Genomic DNA, 14,071 nt, shown 5'->3' on the forward strand with positions numbered 1-14,071 from the left:
ATAATTAAGATCACAAAATTGTGTATCATATAGCTCTGACATGCCAATCAGAAAGCATTTCTTTCAATTTTATGTTTAGTTATTGTCAATACTACAAAATTAGTTGCAAAATCTTAGAGGCATTTTGTAATCTATTTCATCTCTGTAGATCCGAGCATCAGTCCAGGAACTATTATTTCCAAGAAGGTCTTTCAACTGGATACGACATATTGGAATTGCGGCAATCCTGTTGGTTCTAAACAACCTTTTAGTGATATTTGTTCCAAACATTAGGGATATTTTTGGCTTTATCGGTAAGCTCATGGGTACAACTGGGGTTATTTATATTTAGACTAGACAGAGAATCACAAACATCATGAATACTTATGGTTTTTGCTTGTATTGCAGGATCATCTGCAGCTACGATGCTCATTTTCATTCTCCCCTCAGCATTTTATATCAGACTGGTAAAGAAAGAGTCAATGAGATCTGTGCAAAAGATAGGGGTAAGTAAATGTAAAGTATGGCAACCCTACTGAGACATTCACTTACTTTGCTGACTGATGTTCCCTGTATAGTGCTGGAGATAATTTCTCTTTGTCGATCAGCCTGCAGCAGCGAGTCCATAAGACCATAAGATATAGGAGCAAAACTAGGCCATCTGGCCCATCAAGTCTGCGCCGCCATTCAATGATTTGGGGGGTGGGGTGTGTGACAGAGAGAGAGAGAGAGAGACTGAGAGACTAGGGTTGTGGATTGCATGCCACAGGATTCCCCAGCTCTCTAATATATACTGGTAAACTATCCACTTCTCTATCAATCTGCTTGACTCCACTCTTTAAGAAAGGAGGAAGGCAGCACAAAGGAAATTATAGACCAGTTAGCCTTACCTTAAGACCATAAGATATAGGAGCAGAATTAAGCCACCTGGCCCATTGAGACTGCTCTGCCATTCAATCATAACTGATCTTTTTCTTCTCTCCTCCTCAACCCTAGTTCCCGACCTTCTCCCTGTAACCTTAGGTGCCGTATCCAATCAAGAACCTATCAGTCTCTGCCTTAAATACGCCCAACAACCTGGCCTCCGCAGCTGCATTTGGCAACAAATTCCACAAGTTCACCACCCTTTGACTAAAGAAATTTCTCTGCATCTCTGTTTTGAAAAGGTGCCCCTCGATCCTGAGGCTGTGCCCTCTTGTCCTAGACCCCCCCCCCACCATGGGAAACATCGTTTCACATCTACTCTGTCTAGGCCTTTCAACATTCGAAAGGTTTCAATGAGATCCCCCCCAACCTTCTGAATTCTAGCGAATACAGACCCAGAGCCATCAAACGTTCCTCGTATGATAACCTTTTCATTCCCGGAATCATCCTTGTGAACCTCCTGTGGACCCTCTCCAATGTCAACACATCTATTCTAAGACAAGGGACCCAAAACTGTTCACAGTACTCAAGGTGAGGCCTCACCAGTGCCTTCTATAAAGCCTCCGCATCACACCCTTGCTCTTGTATTCTAGAACGCTTGAAATGAATGCTAACATGGCATTTCCCTTCCTCACCACCGACTCGACCTGCAAGTTAACCTTTAGGGAGTTCTGCACAAGGACTCCCGAGTCCCTTTTCATCTCAGATCTTTGGATTTTCTCCCCATTTAGAAAATAGTTCGCACATTTATTTCTACTACCAAATTGCATGACCATGCATTTTCTAACATTGTATTTCATTTGTCACTTTCTTGCCCATTCTCGCAATCTAAGTCCTTCTGTATCCTACCTGTTTCCGCAACACTACCTGCTCCTCCACCAATCTTCGTATCATCTGCAAACTTGGCAACAAAGCCTTCTATTCCATCAACTAAATCACTTATATACAGCATAAAAATAAGTAGTCCCAACACCGACTACTGCAGAACACCACTAGTCACTGGTGGCAGCCAACCAGAAAAGGATCCTTTTATTCCCATTGTAAAGGCCTCTTCTGTAATCTCTGCCTGATCTTGCCTCTCAATGGCTTGGGCTGCAGTGAATGGGAATGGCTGTGTTGGCAAAATCAAGGAGGACTGAGAAAAGGACTTGACTATGTTTGATGTAGTATAGATGCATCAAACCCTCCATTTTTCCCTTCTCTCTATGGCAAACTTCTGACCACATTACAGTAGCCAGGGCAATGATTCTTTAAGGTTTCCAGTGCTCACACTGTCAATCAAGTAGCACTTATGTCTGTTGGCGGTAGCCATTGAGTTCCATTTCAGTGCAGGACCACAGAGTTATTTTCATCAAGTAAAAAAGGGATCTAGTGCTTTCCCAGTGTATATGGTAAATAAGCTCTTCTCTGACTTCCAGCCGGGTACAGGTATCAATTTTAACCATTTTGATGACAAACTTTGCCATCTTCATCAGGGATGATGCCTGGGCATGTCTAGTCAGGTGGTATTTATACCCCCAACGTCTGTCCCTCCTGGTTGGCTTGTCTTCATCCAATCGGATTTCCATTCTACTGCATTATTTATAATCAAATTGCAATTCTCACTTAGAGCGAGACCTTCATCTTTTTTAAAATTCATTTTCTCTACTTTTATTTCAATGGCTTCCTTTACCACATGGTCCAAAAATCCATAGGCATGACAATAGTTTGGTGCTATCGAAGTCAATGCAATGTTCTGCTACCGCCGATTTCTCTGGCTAACCCAAATGATACAGCTCCTGTGCTGCTTAATGTGCCTGCTCATATCAGAAGTTAGAGGTTAGAAAAGAAGCTGAGTCCCTAGGTAACTGGATGTTGCTTCAAATTCCAACTAGTTCCCTGAGTCAAGCATGATCGTAAATCAACACTATTCTTTGATCCATAGGACATAGAACAGTACAGCATAGGAACAAGCCCTTTGGCCCACAATATCATGTCAAACCAATTAAATTAGTAATCAAATAGCCATCTTAACTAATCCTGACACAGGCCATATTCCTCCATATTACTGTTTCCACCACACTCCTTCTATATCCCTTAGTCATAGAGAAGTACAACACAGGAACAGGCCCTTTGGCAATCAAGACCATGCCAAAACCATTTAAACTGCTTACTCCCATCAACCAGCACCGGGACCATGGCCTGTATCAACCTCAGTGGAAAAAGCCTCTTTGTATTTACTCTATCTATACCCCTCATATTTTTGTATACCTCTATCAAATTTCATCTCGATTTTCGGTGTTCTATAAAATACAATCCTAACCTATTAAATCTTTCCTTATAACTCAGGTCCTCCAGACCTTTGTAAATTTTCTCTGTACTCTTTCAATCTTATTTACATCTTTCCTGCAGGTAGGAGACCAAAATTTCACACAGCATTCCAAATTAGGCCTGACCAACATCTGATACAACTTCACCATAACATCCCATCTCCTGTACTCAATGCATTTGATTTATGAAGGACAATATGCCAAAAGATCTCTTTACAACCCTATCTACCTGTGATGCCACTTTCAATGAATTATGGACCTGTATCCCAGATCCCTTTGTTCTACCACACTCATCAGTGCCCTACCATTCACTGTGTAAGACCTACCCTGGTTGGTCCTACCAAACTGCAACACCTTGCACACTCTGCTTTAAATTCCATCTGCTTGCTTTTTTTTTTAATCCTTTTTTCCAGCTGATCCAGGTCCCTTCACAAGCCATGATAGCCTTCCGCACTGTCCCCTACACCCCAGTCTTGGTGTCATCCACAAATTTGCTGCTCCAGTTAGTTACATTATCATCCAGATCATTGATGTAGATGACAAACAGCAATGGACCAAACTCTGATCCGTGCAGCACACCACTAGTCACAGGCCTCCAGTCAGAGAGGCAACCATCTACTACCACTCTCTGGCTTCTACCTCAAAGCCAATGTATAATCTAGTTTACTATCACATTTTGAATGCTGAGCAATGAAACCTTCTTGACCAGCCTGCCATTCAGTACCTTGTCAACTGCCTTGCTTATGTCCATGTAGCTAGCATCTACTGCCTTGCTTTTATTGATTTTCCTGGTAACTTCCTCAAAAAAAAAACTCTTAAGATGGTTACACATGACCTACCATGCACGAGGCCGTGCTGAGTATCCTTAATCAGTCATTAAATACTTGTATATCCAGTCTCTTGGAATACCTTCCAAAAACTTTCCAACAACTGACGTCAGACTCACAGGCCTATAATTTCCTGGTTTATGTTTAGAGCCTTTTATTAAATGGCAGAACAACATTGGCTATCCTCCAATCTCCTGTCATTAAGGATGATTTAAATATCTCTGCTATGCCCCGGCAATTTTTACACTTGCCTCCCACAGGGTCCGAGGGAACACTTTGTCAGGCCCTGGGGATTTATCCACCCTGATTTGTCTTGGGATAGCAAACACCACCTCCTCTGTAATCTGTACCGGGTCCATGAAATTCGTGCCACTTTGCCTCTCTTCTATAGACTGTGTCTGTCCCCTGAATAAATACGGTTGCCAAAAATTTATTTAAGATCTCCCCATCTCTTTTGCCTCCACACATGGATTACCATTCTGATCTTCCAGAGGACCAATTTTGTCCCTTGCAATCCTTTTGCTCTTAACATATCTATAGAATCCCTTGGGATTCTCCTTCACCTTGGCTGCTAGAGCAATCTCATGCATTCTTTTGGCCTTCCTGATTTCTTCCTTAATGTTCTCTTGCATTTCTTGTACTCAATACGCATCTCATTTGTTCCTACCTGCCTATAGCTGCTATGCACCCCTTTTTCTTTTAATTAGGGTCAATATCTCTTGAAAAGCAAAGTTCCCTACACTTGTTGTCTTTTATCTTTTATTCTGACAGGCACATACAAGCCTTCCACTCTCAAAATTTCACTTTTGAAGGCTTCCCTTTTACCAAGTATAACTTTGCCAGAAAACAGCCTGTCCCAATCCACACTTGCCAGATCATTACAAACGTAGCCTTTCTTCAACTTAGAATCTCAACCCACTGACCAGACCTGTCATTTTCCATATTTACACACAATGCCATTAGTTTCAAAGTGTTCTCCTACACAAACTTCAGTCACCTGCCCTGTCTCATTCCCAAATACCAGATGCAGTATCTCATTGGGACTTCTATGTACTAATGAAGGAAACTTTCCTGAACACATTTGACAAACTCTGTTCCATCTAGTCCTTTTCCACTGTAGGAGTCCCAGTCAATATGAGGAAAGATAAAATCACCTACTGTAACAACCTTGCATCTTGCAACTGTCCATGGTCTCTCTGCAGATTTGTTCCTCTGAATCCCTGGGACTGTTGGATGATTTGTAATATAGCCCTATTAACTTAATCATACCTTTCTTACTTCTCTGTTCCACCCATAACACCTCACTAGTTGAGTTCTCCAGTCTGTCCTATGGGAACACTGCCATAATATTTATCCATTCCACCGCTCCTTTAATCGCTCCCACTCTGTCACATCTAAACCAATAGAACCCCAAAAATTGAGCTGCCGGTCCTGTCCCTCCTGCTACCAGGTCTCACTAATGGCTACAACATCATAATGCCAGGTGTTGATCTATGCCCTGAGCTCATCTGCCCTTCCTATGAGACTTCTTGCATTGAAATATATGTAGCTCAGGACACTAGCTGCACCATGCACAACCTTTCAGTTCCTGACTTGGTCTGATGTCTTGCCAACATCAGCCTCCATAATCTCTGCACTAACTGTTCTGACACTCTGGTTCCCACCCTTGTGGTAACTTCATGACTTGGACCAATAGTTTGAATACTTGTCTGTCCAATAGTGTTCTTTAATGTGCTAATTCTCATTTTATGGAAGAATTGTTTTTGCAGTGGAATTATGAATGTTAATCTTTTGGTCTTGTTTTCTAGGCTACTATTTTTCTTGTAATTGGCATCATTTTTATGATTGGAAGCTTGACCCTTATTGTCATCGATTGGATTCACAATCCCCCAGGATCAGGTGGCCATTAATCTGCAAATTGGCGTTGCATCCTCAGAATCACCCTGGATATAGACAGTGCAAGTGGATGCCATTCCTTTTATTTCAACAGCAAAATTCCAGAGACTTGAGCATACCTTCACGTGAAGGCTAGATGCCAGCTGTAGATAAAAGGCTTATGTTTGCTCTGCTTAAATCAATTTAAAATTAATTTAAAATTAATTTAATAAAAGGAGGATTGTCCTTGCAAGGGAATTGTATTAACTTTGCTTAAATTAATTTTAGGTTTCAGAGAGGTTGGGGGAGGGTTAGAGATGGGGGAGATGGGTAACACTGGCTGTGAATATATACAGAACAACACCACAAGTATAATGTATATTAAATTGCTTTTTGCTTTTAACATGTGTTTGCTACTATAATACAGAAAACGTCTCTGAGGTTATGATAGTGTGTACATAGTTTTTAAATAGTTAAGCAATTGTGCATTTTTAAATTTACAAGTCAAGGGGGTTGACTGCTTCTCTCTTATTAAATACAGGAAGTGTAGTTAACTTGTGTAAGCTACTGAGCCAATGAAAAGAATGCCACACTCTCTCACCCCTACGAATTCCACTAAGTTGTTCAACTTTTCAGTTTTAAAAAAAAAAAATTACATCTGGAAATAACATCACCAGAAATGTATTTTGTGTTGGTAATCATGATCCAGATCCTATAGTACATCACTGTTAACTGAACTCGCACTCCCTCCCTCCCTAATTCTATGCCCTTAGTTCCAGTCAGACTCCTTAGTTGTGGATACAACTATACAACTCAAATTACCGAGTTTGGAAAGTAACCTGGCTTCATTCTGAACTTTAACCTGCTGAGATTTACGAAACCTTGTCGTTTTTGTATCCTTAATGAAACCAGGACTTTAGTATCATGACAACATTGTTTTGTACTTTACCGAGTAAATTCAGAGCTCAGCCTGAAACCTTTTATCCATTTCACACAATCCATTTATCTTCAGCCCTCCTCTGTGCAATAGTGCATTTGTATATATTTATCTTTTTATTACTAAATAGAATTTCTCTTCTAAATGGTGCTTTGCAAGTATTTAATTAAATGTCAAGGAATAAGTGTGGGTTTTATTAAACATATTGTCTTTCAAACAAAAGGAAGAGCAAAATGTTCTAATAATGAACTACATTTAGTTGAGCTGCTACTAGTGGTTAAGGCTGTTCTGCAATAGTCAATTATATTTGCATCAATGTACATAAATTACATTTTTAATGTGTTGATAATATTTGAGATTAAAATGTATAGGATTTTTTGTTTAGTTATTTTTAAAAAAAATTCTAGTGAGATAAATAATTCAAATTTATTTTTAGAAAACTGAGCAATAGCTAGTTTAATGCAGTTGTTTTACTTGTTGAGTTTAACTATATCTAAAATGTCAATGCAAGTCATTGGTTAGATGTACAAATTACATGTGGTGCTCAGAAGCAACTCTGGTTTCTGTCCTTATTGATCTTGTTTGAATTAATGTAAAATAAACTCAGATTTCCCTAACTTGCAGATAATAATTTGAAATGATACCAAACACATCTTTGCCTTGAAACACAGAGCTTCAATGTACTATAATTTTCTCCTCAGTTTTCAAATGCCATGTTTCTGCATTACTTCACAAATAAATGTATTATGATGCCAGGAGCTGTGGTGTTAGAGAAGAGGGGAAATGTCAGTGGAGTTCATTTTATTTAACGAGTCAGAATGTTTCTTATTTATAGATATGTTGTGGATCCAAGTGTGAGTGATAAGTAAATATCTCTGCTGATCTATGTGTACTAATGTGGTGATTGGAACTGAGTTTTATTTATTGTCAATAGGGATGTCCACTGTCAGGTTGTATAAGCTTTTGATTGGTGAAACTCAACTTTTGACCACTATGTTGTGTAACTTTTCTATTACACAAACCTTTAGTGGCTTGGTTTTGGATGATTACCATGTGGCCTTGATTGATTCCAAGGAGGAAAGTAGAAAGACAGGAAAGGGGAAAAGGCAGTATATCTCTATTAAGGCAAAGAGATTCCCTATTGACAAAGAGATCTATAATGCTTAGATATGTATGCATTTGTCTATTAGCACAGGCAAACAGCTTTTCTTGATAAGCATGGGTAAGCTTTGATTCCTTAACCCTCTCTGTGAGATGCTGGACAGCTGAGGGAAATAACTCAGCGGTCATGCTTTTAATTTGTGTACTGACTAAAGCTCCCTGTTATGAATGTTCTGTCCCTCAAGGTTTGATATTTGCCTAGCGACATAAGGCATTGTGCCATAATGTATATAATATATAATTACAATAAATGCCAGATTAGAGGAATGTCCAAAGATTGAAGTGCAAATATTTAGATAAACACTTTTGTAAGTCTGATGAACAGATGCTCTAAAGTTCCTACAAGGAATTTCTTTGGTTCAGCATTAATAAATTAGCTACAGAATGATGCTTAACATTTTCTACTGTGAGTTTTTATTTAATCCAACATGCGACCTTAATGTCTGTGATCTCAAGTGCCTCAGCAGTGTACCCTCAAAACAGTTTTGTTTTGTTATGAATTATTCACAGAGTTAGTGAAATGGAATGTGTTTATGTAGAGATAGCCAAAGCTGCTGGAAAAGGATTCGAATTGCATTTTGTTTACCTGGTAAACCCTTGTATGATTTAACTGTTTTTCGAACACTGGGCTCCTTTTCATCAGTAACAGTTGTGAGGAAATGTATACTGTGATGTTAAATAAAGCTGTAAAATGCAAAATGAAAACCCTTGTTCTCTTTTTGCCAGCCATCTTTAAAAGCAAAGAATAACAAATTTGCCAAAATATCACTTGCTGGGACATTGAGTTAACTAATGCAGGTAGACCCAACTTGTCATGGGTACCTTAAACTGCAGGTGCATAGGAAATGTAGAGCCATCCTACTATCTCTGTTCATCCAGAAGCTCATCAGGAGGACCTGCACAATGGGCTCTTTTCAACATATTAAGAGGGATATTAGCAAGAGCTTAAAAAGAAGCTTATTTTATTTATGAATCAGCACATAAACTGGCTCACCACGTCTTTGGAAAGTGGGAGGAAACTGGAGTATCTAGAGGAACCTCCTTACAATGTACAAACTACTTAACAGACAGCAGTATGAATTCAACCCAAATGACTGGTACTGTAAAAGCATTATGCTAACTGCTCTGCTACTCTGCTGTTCCGCTGTTCCCAGCACTGGTGATGGTGGGGGTGGAAAACACTTTTAACACTGGCTTCTCAATCTTGCTAGAGAAACCTAAATGATCACAAAGGCACTGGACAGGAGCTGAAGAATTGATCAGATACAGTTGACTCAATTACCTTTTCAGTCATACTGGGAAAGTCTTCCTGATAAGAGCTTGGAGGAAGTATCCGCGTATGTTGATTTCAGATTCAGATTTATTATCACAAGTACATCGAACCAAACAGTGAAATGTGATATTTGCATGAACAACGACACACCCAAGGTGTGCTGAGGCCAGACTATGTGTTGCCACACATTCTGGTGCCAACATAGTACGTCCACAATGCTTGGCAAAACAACACATAGCATGCCAAGCAACAACAGCATTCCTTCCTTCCTCCCAACCACCCACCTACCCATACACAATCAAAGCCCTTTAACCTCAGGCTGGGTTTCTTCAGCCTCCAGCAAACTTGTGTAGACTAAGCCCCAATCTCCATAGTTTCGAAAGTGGTGGGACCTACAGAAGGACCAGAAGCAACAGCTGGGACCACAGAAAGCTCAGGAGAGTGGTAACATAACATGCCATGGGATGAAGTTGCAGCTATTCAACTTCAGGGAACAGTGTTTGATCCTGACTTCTCTCTGAAGTATACAAGATCTACACTTGGTGTAGCCAAGATTTTTTTTTAATGAACAAAAGGGTGTTTATATAAAATATGAAGTGGTAGGGCTATAATGAACAAGGAGGAATTGGGCTGATAGGATTGTTCTGCCAGAAACACACATGAACTTGATGGATCAAATAATCTTTGGTGTTGTAGTAAGATGGTCAGCTTCGAGGAGACTATCTGCCACAGACATCCATGTCTCCATGATATGGCTGAAAAAGGCCATAGTTGTGAGCTTAACATCAAAGGATATACTTTGTATTGAAAAGACAGGCAGGAAGGCACAGGTGTGGTGTAGTGTGACTCTGTTGGTAAGAGTTAGAATTGCATCTTCAGAAAGAGGTGACGTAGATAGGGAATGTTAAATCTTTGTGGGTGAAATTAAGAAATTGCAAGGGTAAAAAAAACATTATGGAAATCATTTATAGCCCTCCAAATAGTAGCCAAGATGTGGGGTTAAGATTGCAAAGGGAGCTGGAAAAGGTAATGTCACAATTGTGATGGGGGATTTCAATATGAAAGGCGAGTGGGGAAAAATCAGGTTGGTCAGCCATCTGCTGACAATTGTTGGTGTTGCAGGGATAGAGACACCCCACCACCACTGTTAGCCAAAAACCCCTGTCTTTATCAAGAAAAACAAATACAAACTTCTAACTTATCGTAACACCACACAATATTTCTAAAATAATATTCTATTGGAATGTCTTACTCTGCATGAAGTTTGAACTGTTCAAGTTATAGGAAATGTGTCATTACCATAGAGAAAACTTTATTTTTCAGATATTCTTGAGCAGGGACCTGGTAAAGAGCTTATTAAATATTTTCCTTCAGTTTCTTAACATTAAAAGCAAAAATAGATCAATTCAAAAAAAGAGAATCAGAAGACACATGAAGCTTGAAAGCATGTACCGCCAGGCTCAGGGATAGCTTTCATCTCTCTGTTAGCAGACTCCTATACACTTGCACTCCTATAGACTCCCAGAGGCTTACCACCAGGATCAGGAACAGCTTCCAACCCTCTGTTAGCAGACTCCTATACACACGCACTCCTATAGACTCCCATAGGCTTACCACCAGGATCAGGAAGAGCTTCCAACCCTCTGTTAGCAGACTCCTATACACACGCACTCCTATAGACTCCCATAGGCTTACCACCTGGATCAGGAAGAGCTTCCAACCCTCTTAGCAGACTCCTATACACTTGCACTCCTATAGACTCCCATAGGCTTACCACCAGGATCAGGAAGAGCTTCCAACCTTCTGTTAGCAGACTCCTATACACTTGCACTCCTATAGACTCCCATAGGCTTACCACCAGGATCAGGAAGAGCTTCCAACCCTCTGTTTGCAGACTCCTATACACTTGCACTCCTATAGACTCCCATAGGCTTACCACCTGGATCAGGAAGAGCTTCCAACCCTCTGTTAGCAGACTCCTATACACTTGCACTCCTATAGACTCCCATAGGCTTACCACCAGGATCAGGAAGAGCTTCCAACCTTCTGTTAGCAGACTCCTATACACTTGCACTCCTATAGACTCCCATAGGCTTACCACCAGGATCAGGAACAGCTTCCAACCCTCTGTTAGCAGACTCCTATACACACGCACTCCTATAGACTCCCATAGGCTTACCACCAGGATCAGGAAGAGCTTCCAACCCTCTGTTAGCAGACTCCTATACACACGCACTCCTATAGACTCCCATAGGCTTACCACCTGGATCAGGAAGAGCTTCCAACCCTCTGTTAGCAGACTCCTATACACTTGCACTCCTATAGACTCCCATAGGCTTACCACCAGGATCAGGAAGAGCTTCCAACCTTCTGTTAGCAGACTCCTATACACTTGCACTCCTATAGACTCCCATAGGCTTACCACCAGGATCAGGAAGAGCTTCCAACCCTCTGTTTGCAGACTCCTATACACTTGCACTCCTATAGACTCCCATAGGCTTACCACCTGGATCAGGAAGAGCTTCCAACCCTCTGTTAGCAGACTCCTATACACTTGCACTCCTATAGACTCCCATAGGCTTACCACCAGGATCAGGAAGAGCTTCCAACCTTCTGTTAGCAGACTCCTATACACTTGCACTCCTATAGACTCCCATAGGCTTACTACCAGGATCAGGAAGAGCTTCCAACCCTCTGTTAGCAGACTCCTATACACTTGCACTCCTATAGACTTGCCACTAGACTCAGGGACAGCTTCCATCCCTCTATTTTCACAATCCCAGGTGCTCCCATACACTCACCACCAGGCTCCGGGACAGTTTCCGTCCCTCTGTTAGCAGACTCCTATACACTTGGGCTCTTGGCCTCACTATCCCTCATAATAATCTTGCACTATCGTTTGCCAGCAGTGCACATTTTTAGTAGATTTTACACTTTATTCTGCCTTATTGTTTTCCCTTATTCTAGCTGATTTCACGGTAATTATTTGATATGTATGAACAGTATGCAAGACAAGCTTTTCACTAGACCTTGCCACACAATTCAATAGTAAATCAGTTCCAATACCCATGGGATAATGATGCACTCACAGGGAGAAAACCAGAGTCACAGACTCGTACAGCAGAGAAAGAGGACATTCTGCCCACCAAATCCATGGTAACTCAAGTATTGATCTATACAAACCCCACTTGGTCCATAGTGCATTCTCCACACAGGCAGGCCTGGAGGTCACTATCAAATCCAGATTACTGGAACTGCTGAGTCACGGCTCCACCAAATCTGCTGCCATGTGTATTGACTTCATACACCTCATAAAGCTGGGAACAGAATTGGGCCATTAGGCCCATCGAGTCTGCTCTGCCTTTCCATTATGGCTGATTTATTATCTCTCTCAAACCATTCTCCTCCATCCTCTCTGTAACCTTTGACACCCTCAGTAATCAAGAATCTATCAACCTCCACTTTAAATAACACAATGATTTGACCTTGTGTATGTGGTAATGAATTACACAGATTTACTACCTCTGACTAAAGAAATTCCTCTTCATCTCTGTTCTAAATGGACGTCCCTCTCTTCTGAGTCTATGCCCTTTGGTCCTAGACTTCCCACTATAGGAAGCATCTTCTCCACATCCAGTCTTTCTAGGCCTTTCAATGTTCAATAGGGTTCAATGAATCCCCTCTCATCCTTCTAAACTCTGTGAATTCTGGTCTTAGTCTAATGGGATCCTGAATTACCCCTATGAACTGTGCTCGTTTACCCCTATTAGCAGTGCTTTTGAAAAGAGCGAGAGTTATTTAACATCGATATCTTGTTTTGAAGAGAGAGAGAGACGAAAACTAACTGTTGGACTGTCACTTTAAGGCACAAGGAAGAACTGGCTAACTTTTGGATTTCTGTTGAGTTGGAGAGAGATGGCATCGAGCAGCTCATAAGTTGCTATGGTGACCAAAGGTGGTGTTATTTGATGGACACTCGATGTTATGATTTTCAGCAGCGTGCTGATACTTCCCAAGGACATGGCATGCTTGTATATTTCTTACACAGACAAAGGAAGGAGGAGTTATTTCAATGACAGTTGGTGTTCAGTACAGGAAGATAAAATAGGAGGTCAAATGATAGACCTCAGACACATGTTTTGGACACTGAATGAGCATTGTTGTGCCCGCAGAAAAAGTGGGTTTTGGAGGATCGATCAGGCGGATCAATCAGTCGCCCTTGCAGTGAAAAGGAAAGGAGTTGACTGGTGGGGAGTTGTCCATGTGTCCACCCTCACCTGGGTGATAGCTCCACCACAGAAAACCGGTCCCCTTTGTTAAAGTCACAGTCAGTGACTTTTAAAGGATTCCGAAGGACAATAAGAAGATCGATGGCGTCAGCTCACCTGAAGACTCAAATCTCTCCCTCTCTCTCACTCCATCACTACTCAACTCAATACCATGAACTGAACTGAACTTTACTCACCATCGTAAGACAGTATCTTTTTACCCCTGGACTTAAAGAAGCTTGGTTTTTCATAAATATATTTCCACACTTACTGATATACTTACTTATATATATAATCATTGCTAACCTGTTTGATTTTTCTACATTTATATTACTATATTGCATAGTTACTAATAAATATTATTAGTTAATAGCAATACTGGACTCCAAATTGTTTTCTATTTCTGCTGGTTCTTTATTCCCTTCACAGGGTACATGACAAAATTGGGGCCTGCGTCCGTGAAATGAACAAATTGTGGGAGGCTTGTTTGAATTGATTGGGGAAAATCCCTTTTGATT

At 40.8% G+C, this 14,071-nt stretch overlaps 1 protein-coding gene across 2 annotated transcripts in view; it reads left to right on the top strand.

Annotated features, from left to right (window-relative positions):
* The window catches only part of slc38a4 (solute carrier family 38 member 4), a 125,100-nt gene extending 117,771 nt beyond the window's left edge, over positions 1–7,329 (top strand). For both annotated transcript variants that reach the window (XM_063058499.1, XM_063058498.1), the window contains exons 14-16: positions 149–293; positions 388–485; positions 5,848–7,329. In XM_063058499.1, the coding sequence (XP_062914569.1) occupies positions 149–293; positions 388–485; positions 5,848–5,949 (345 nt within the window). In that variant the 3' untranslated portion in view covers positions 5,950–7,329. The remainder of the gene's footprint in view (positions 1–148; positions 294–387; positions 486–5,847) is intronic.
* The last annotated feature ends 6,742 nt before the right edge of the window (positions 7,330–14,071 follow it).

Source organism: Mobula hypostoma, chromosome 9, assembly GCF_963921235.1.
Source record: "Mobula hypostoma chromosome 9, sMobHyp1.1, whole genome shotgun sequence".
Taxonomy (NCBI): Eukaryota; Metazoa; Chordata; class Chondrichthyes; order Myliobatiformes; family Myliobatidae; genus Mobula; species Mobula hypostoma.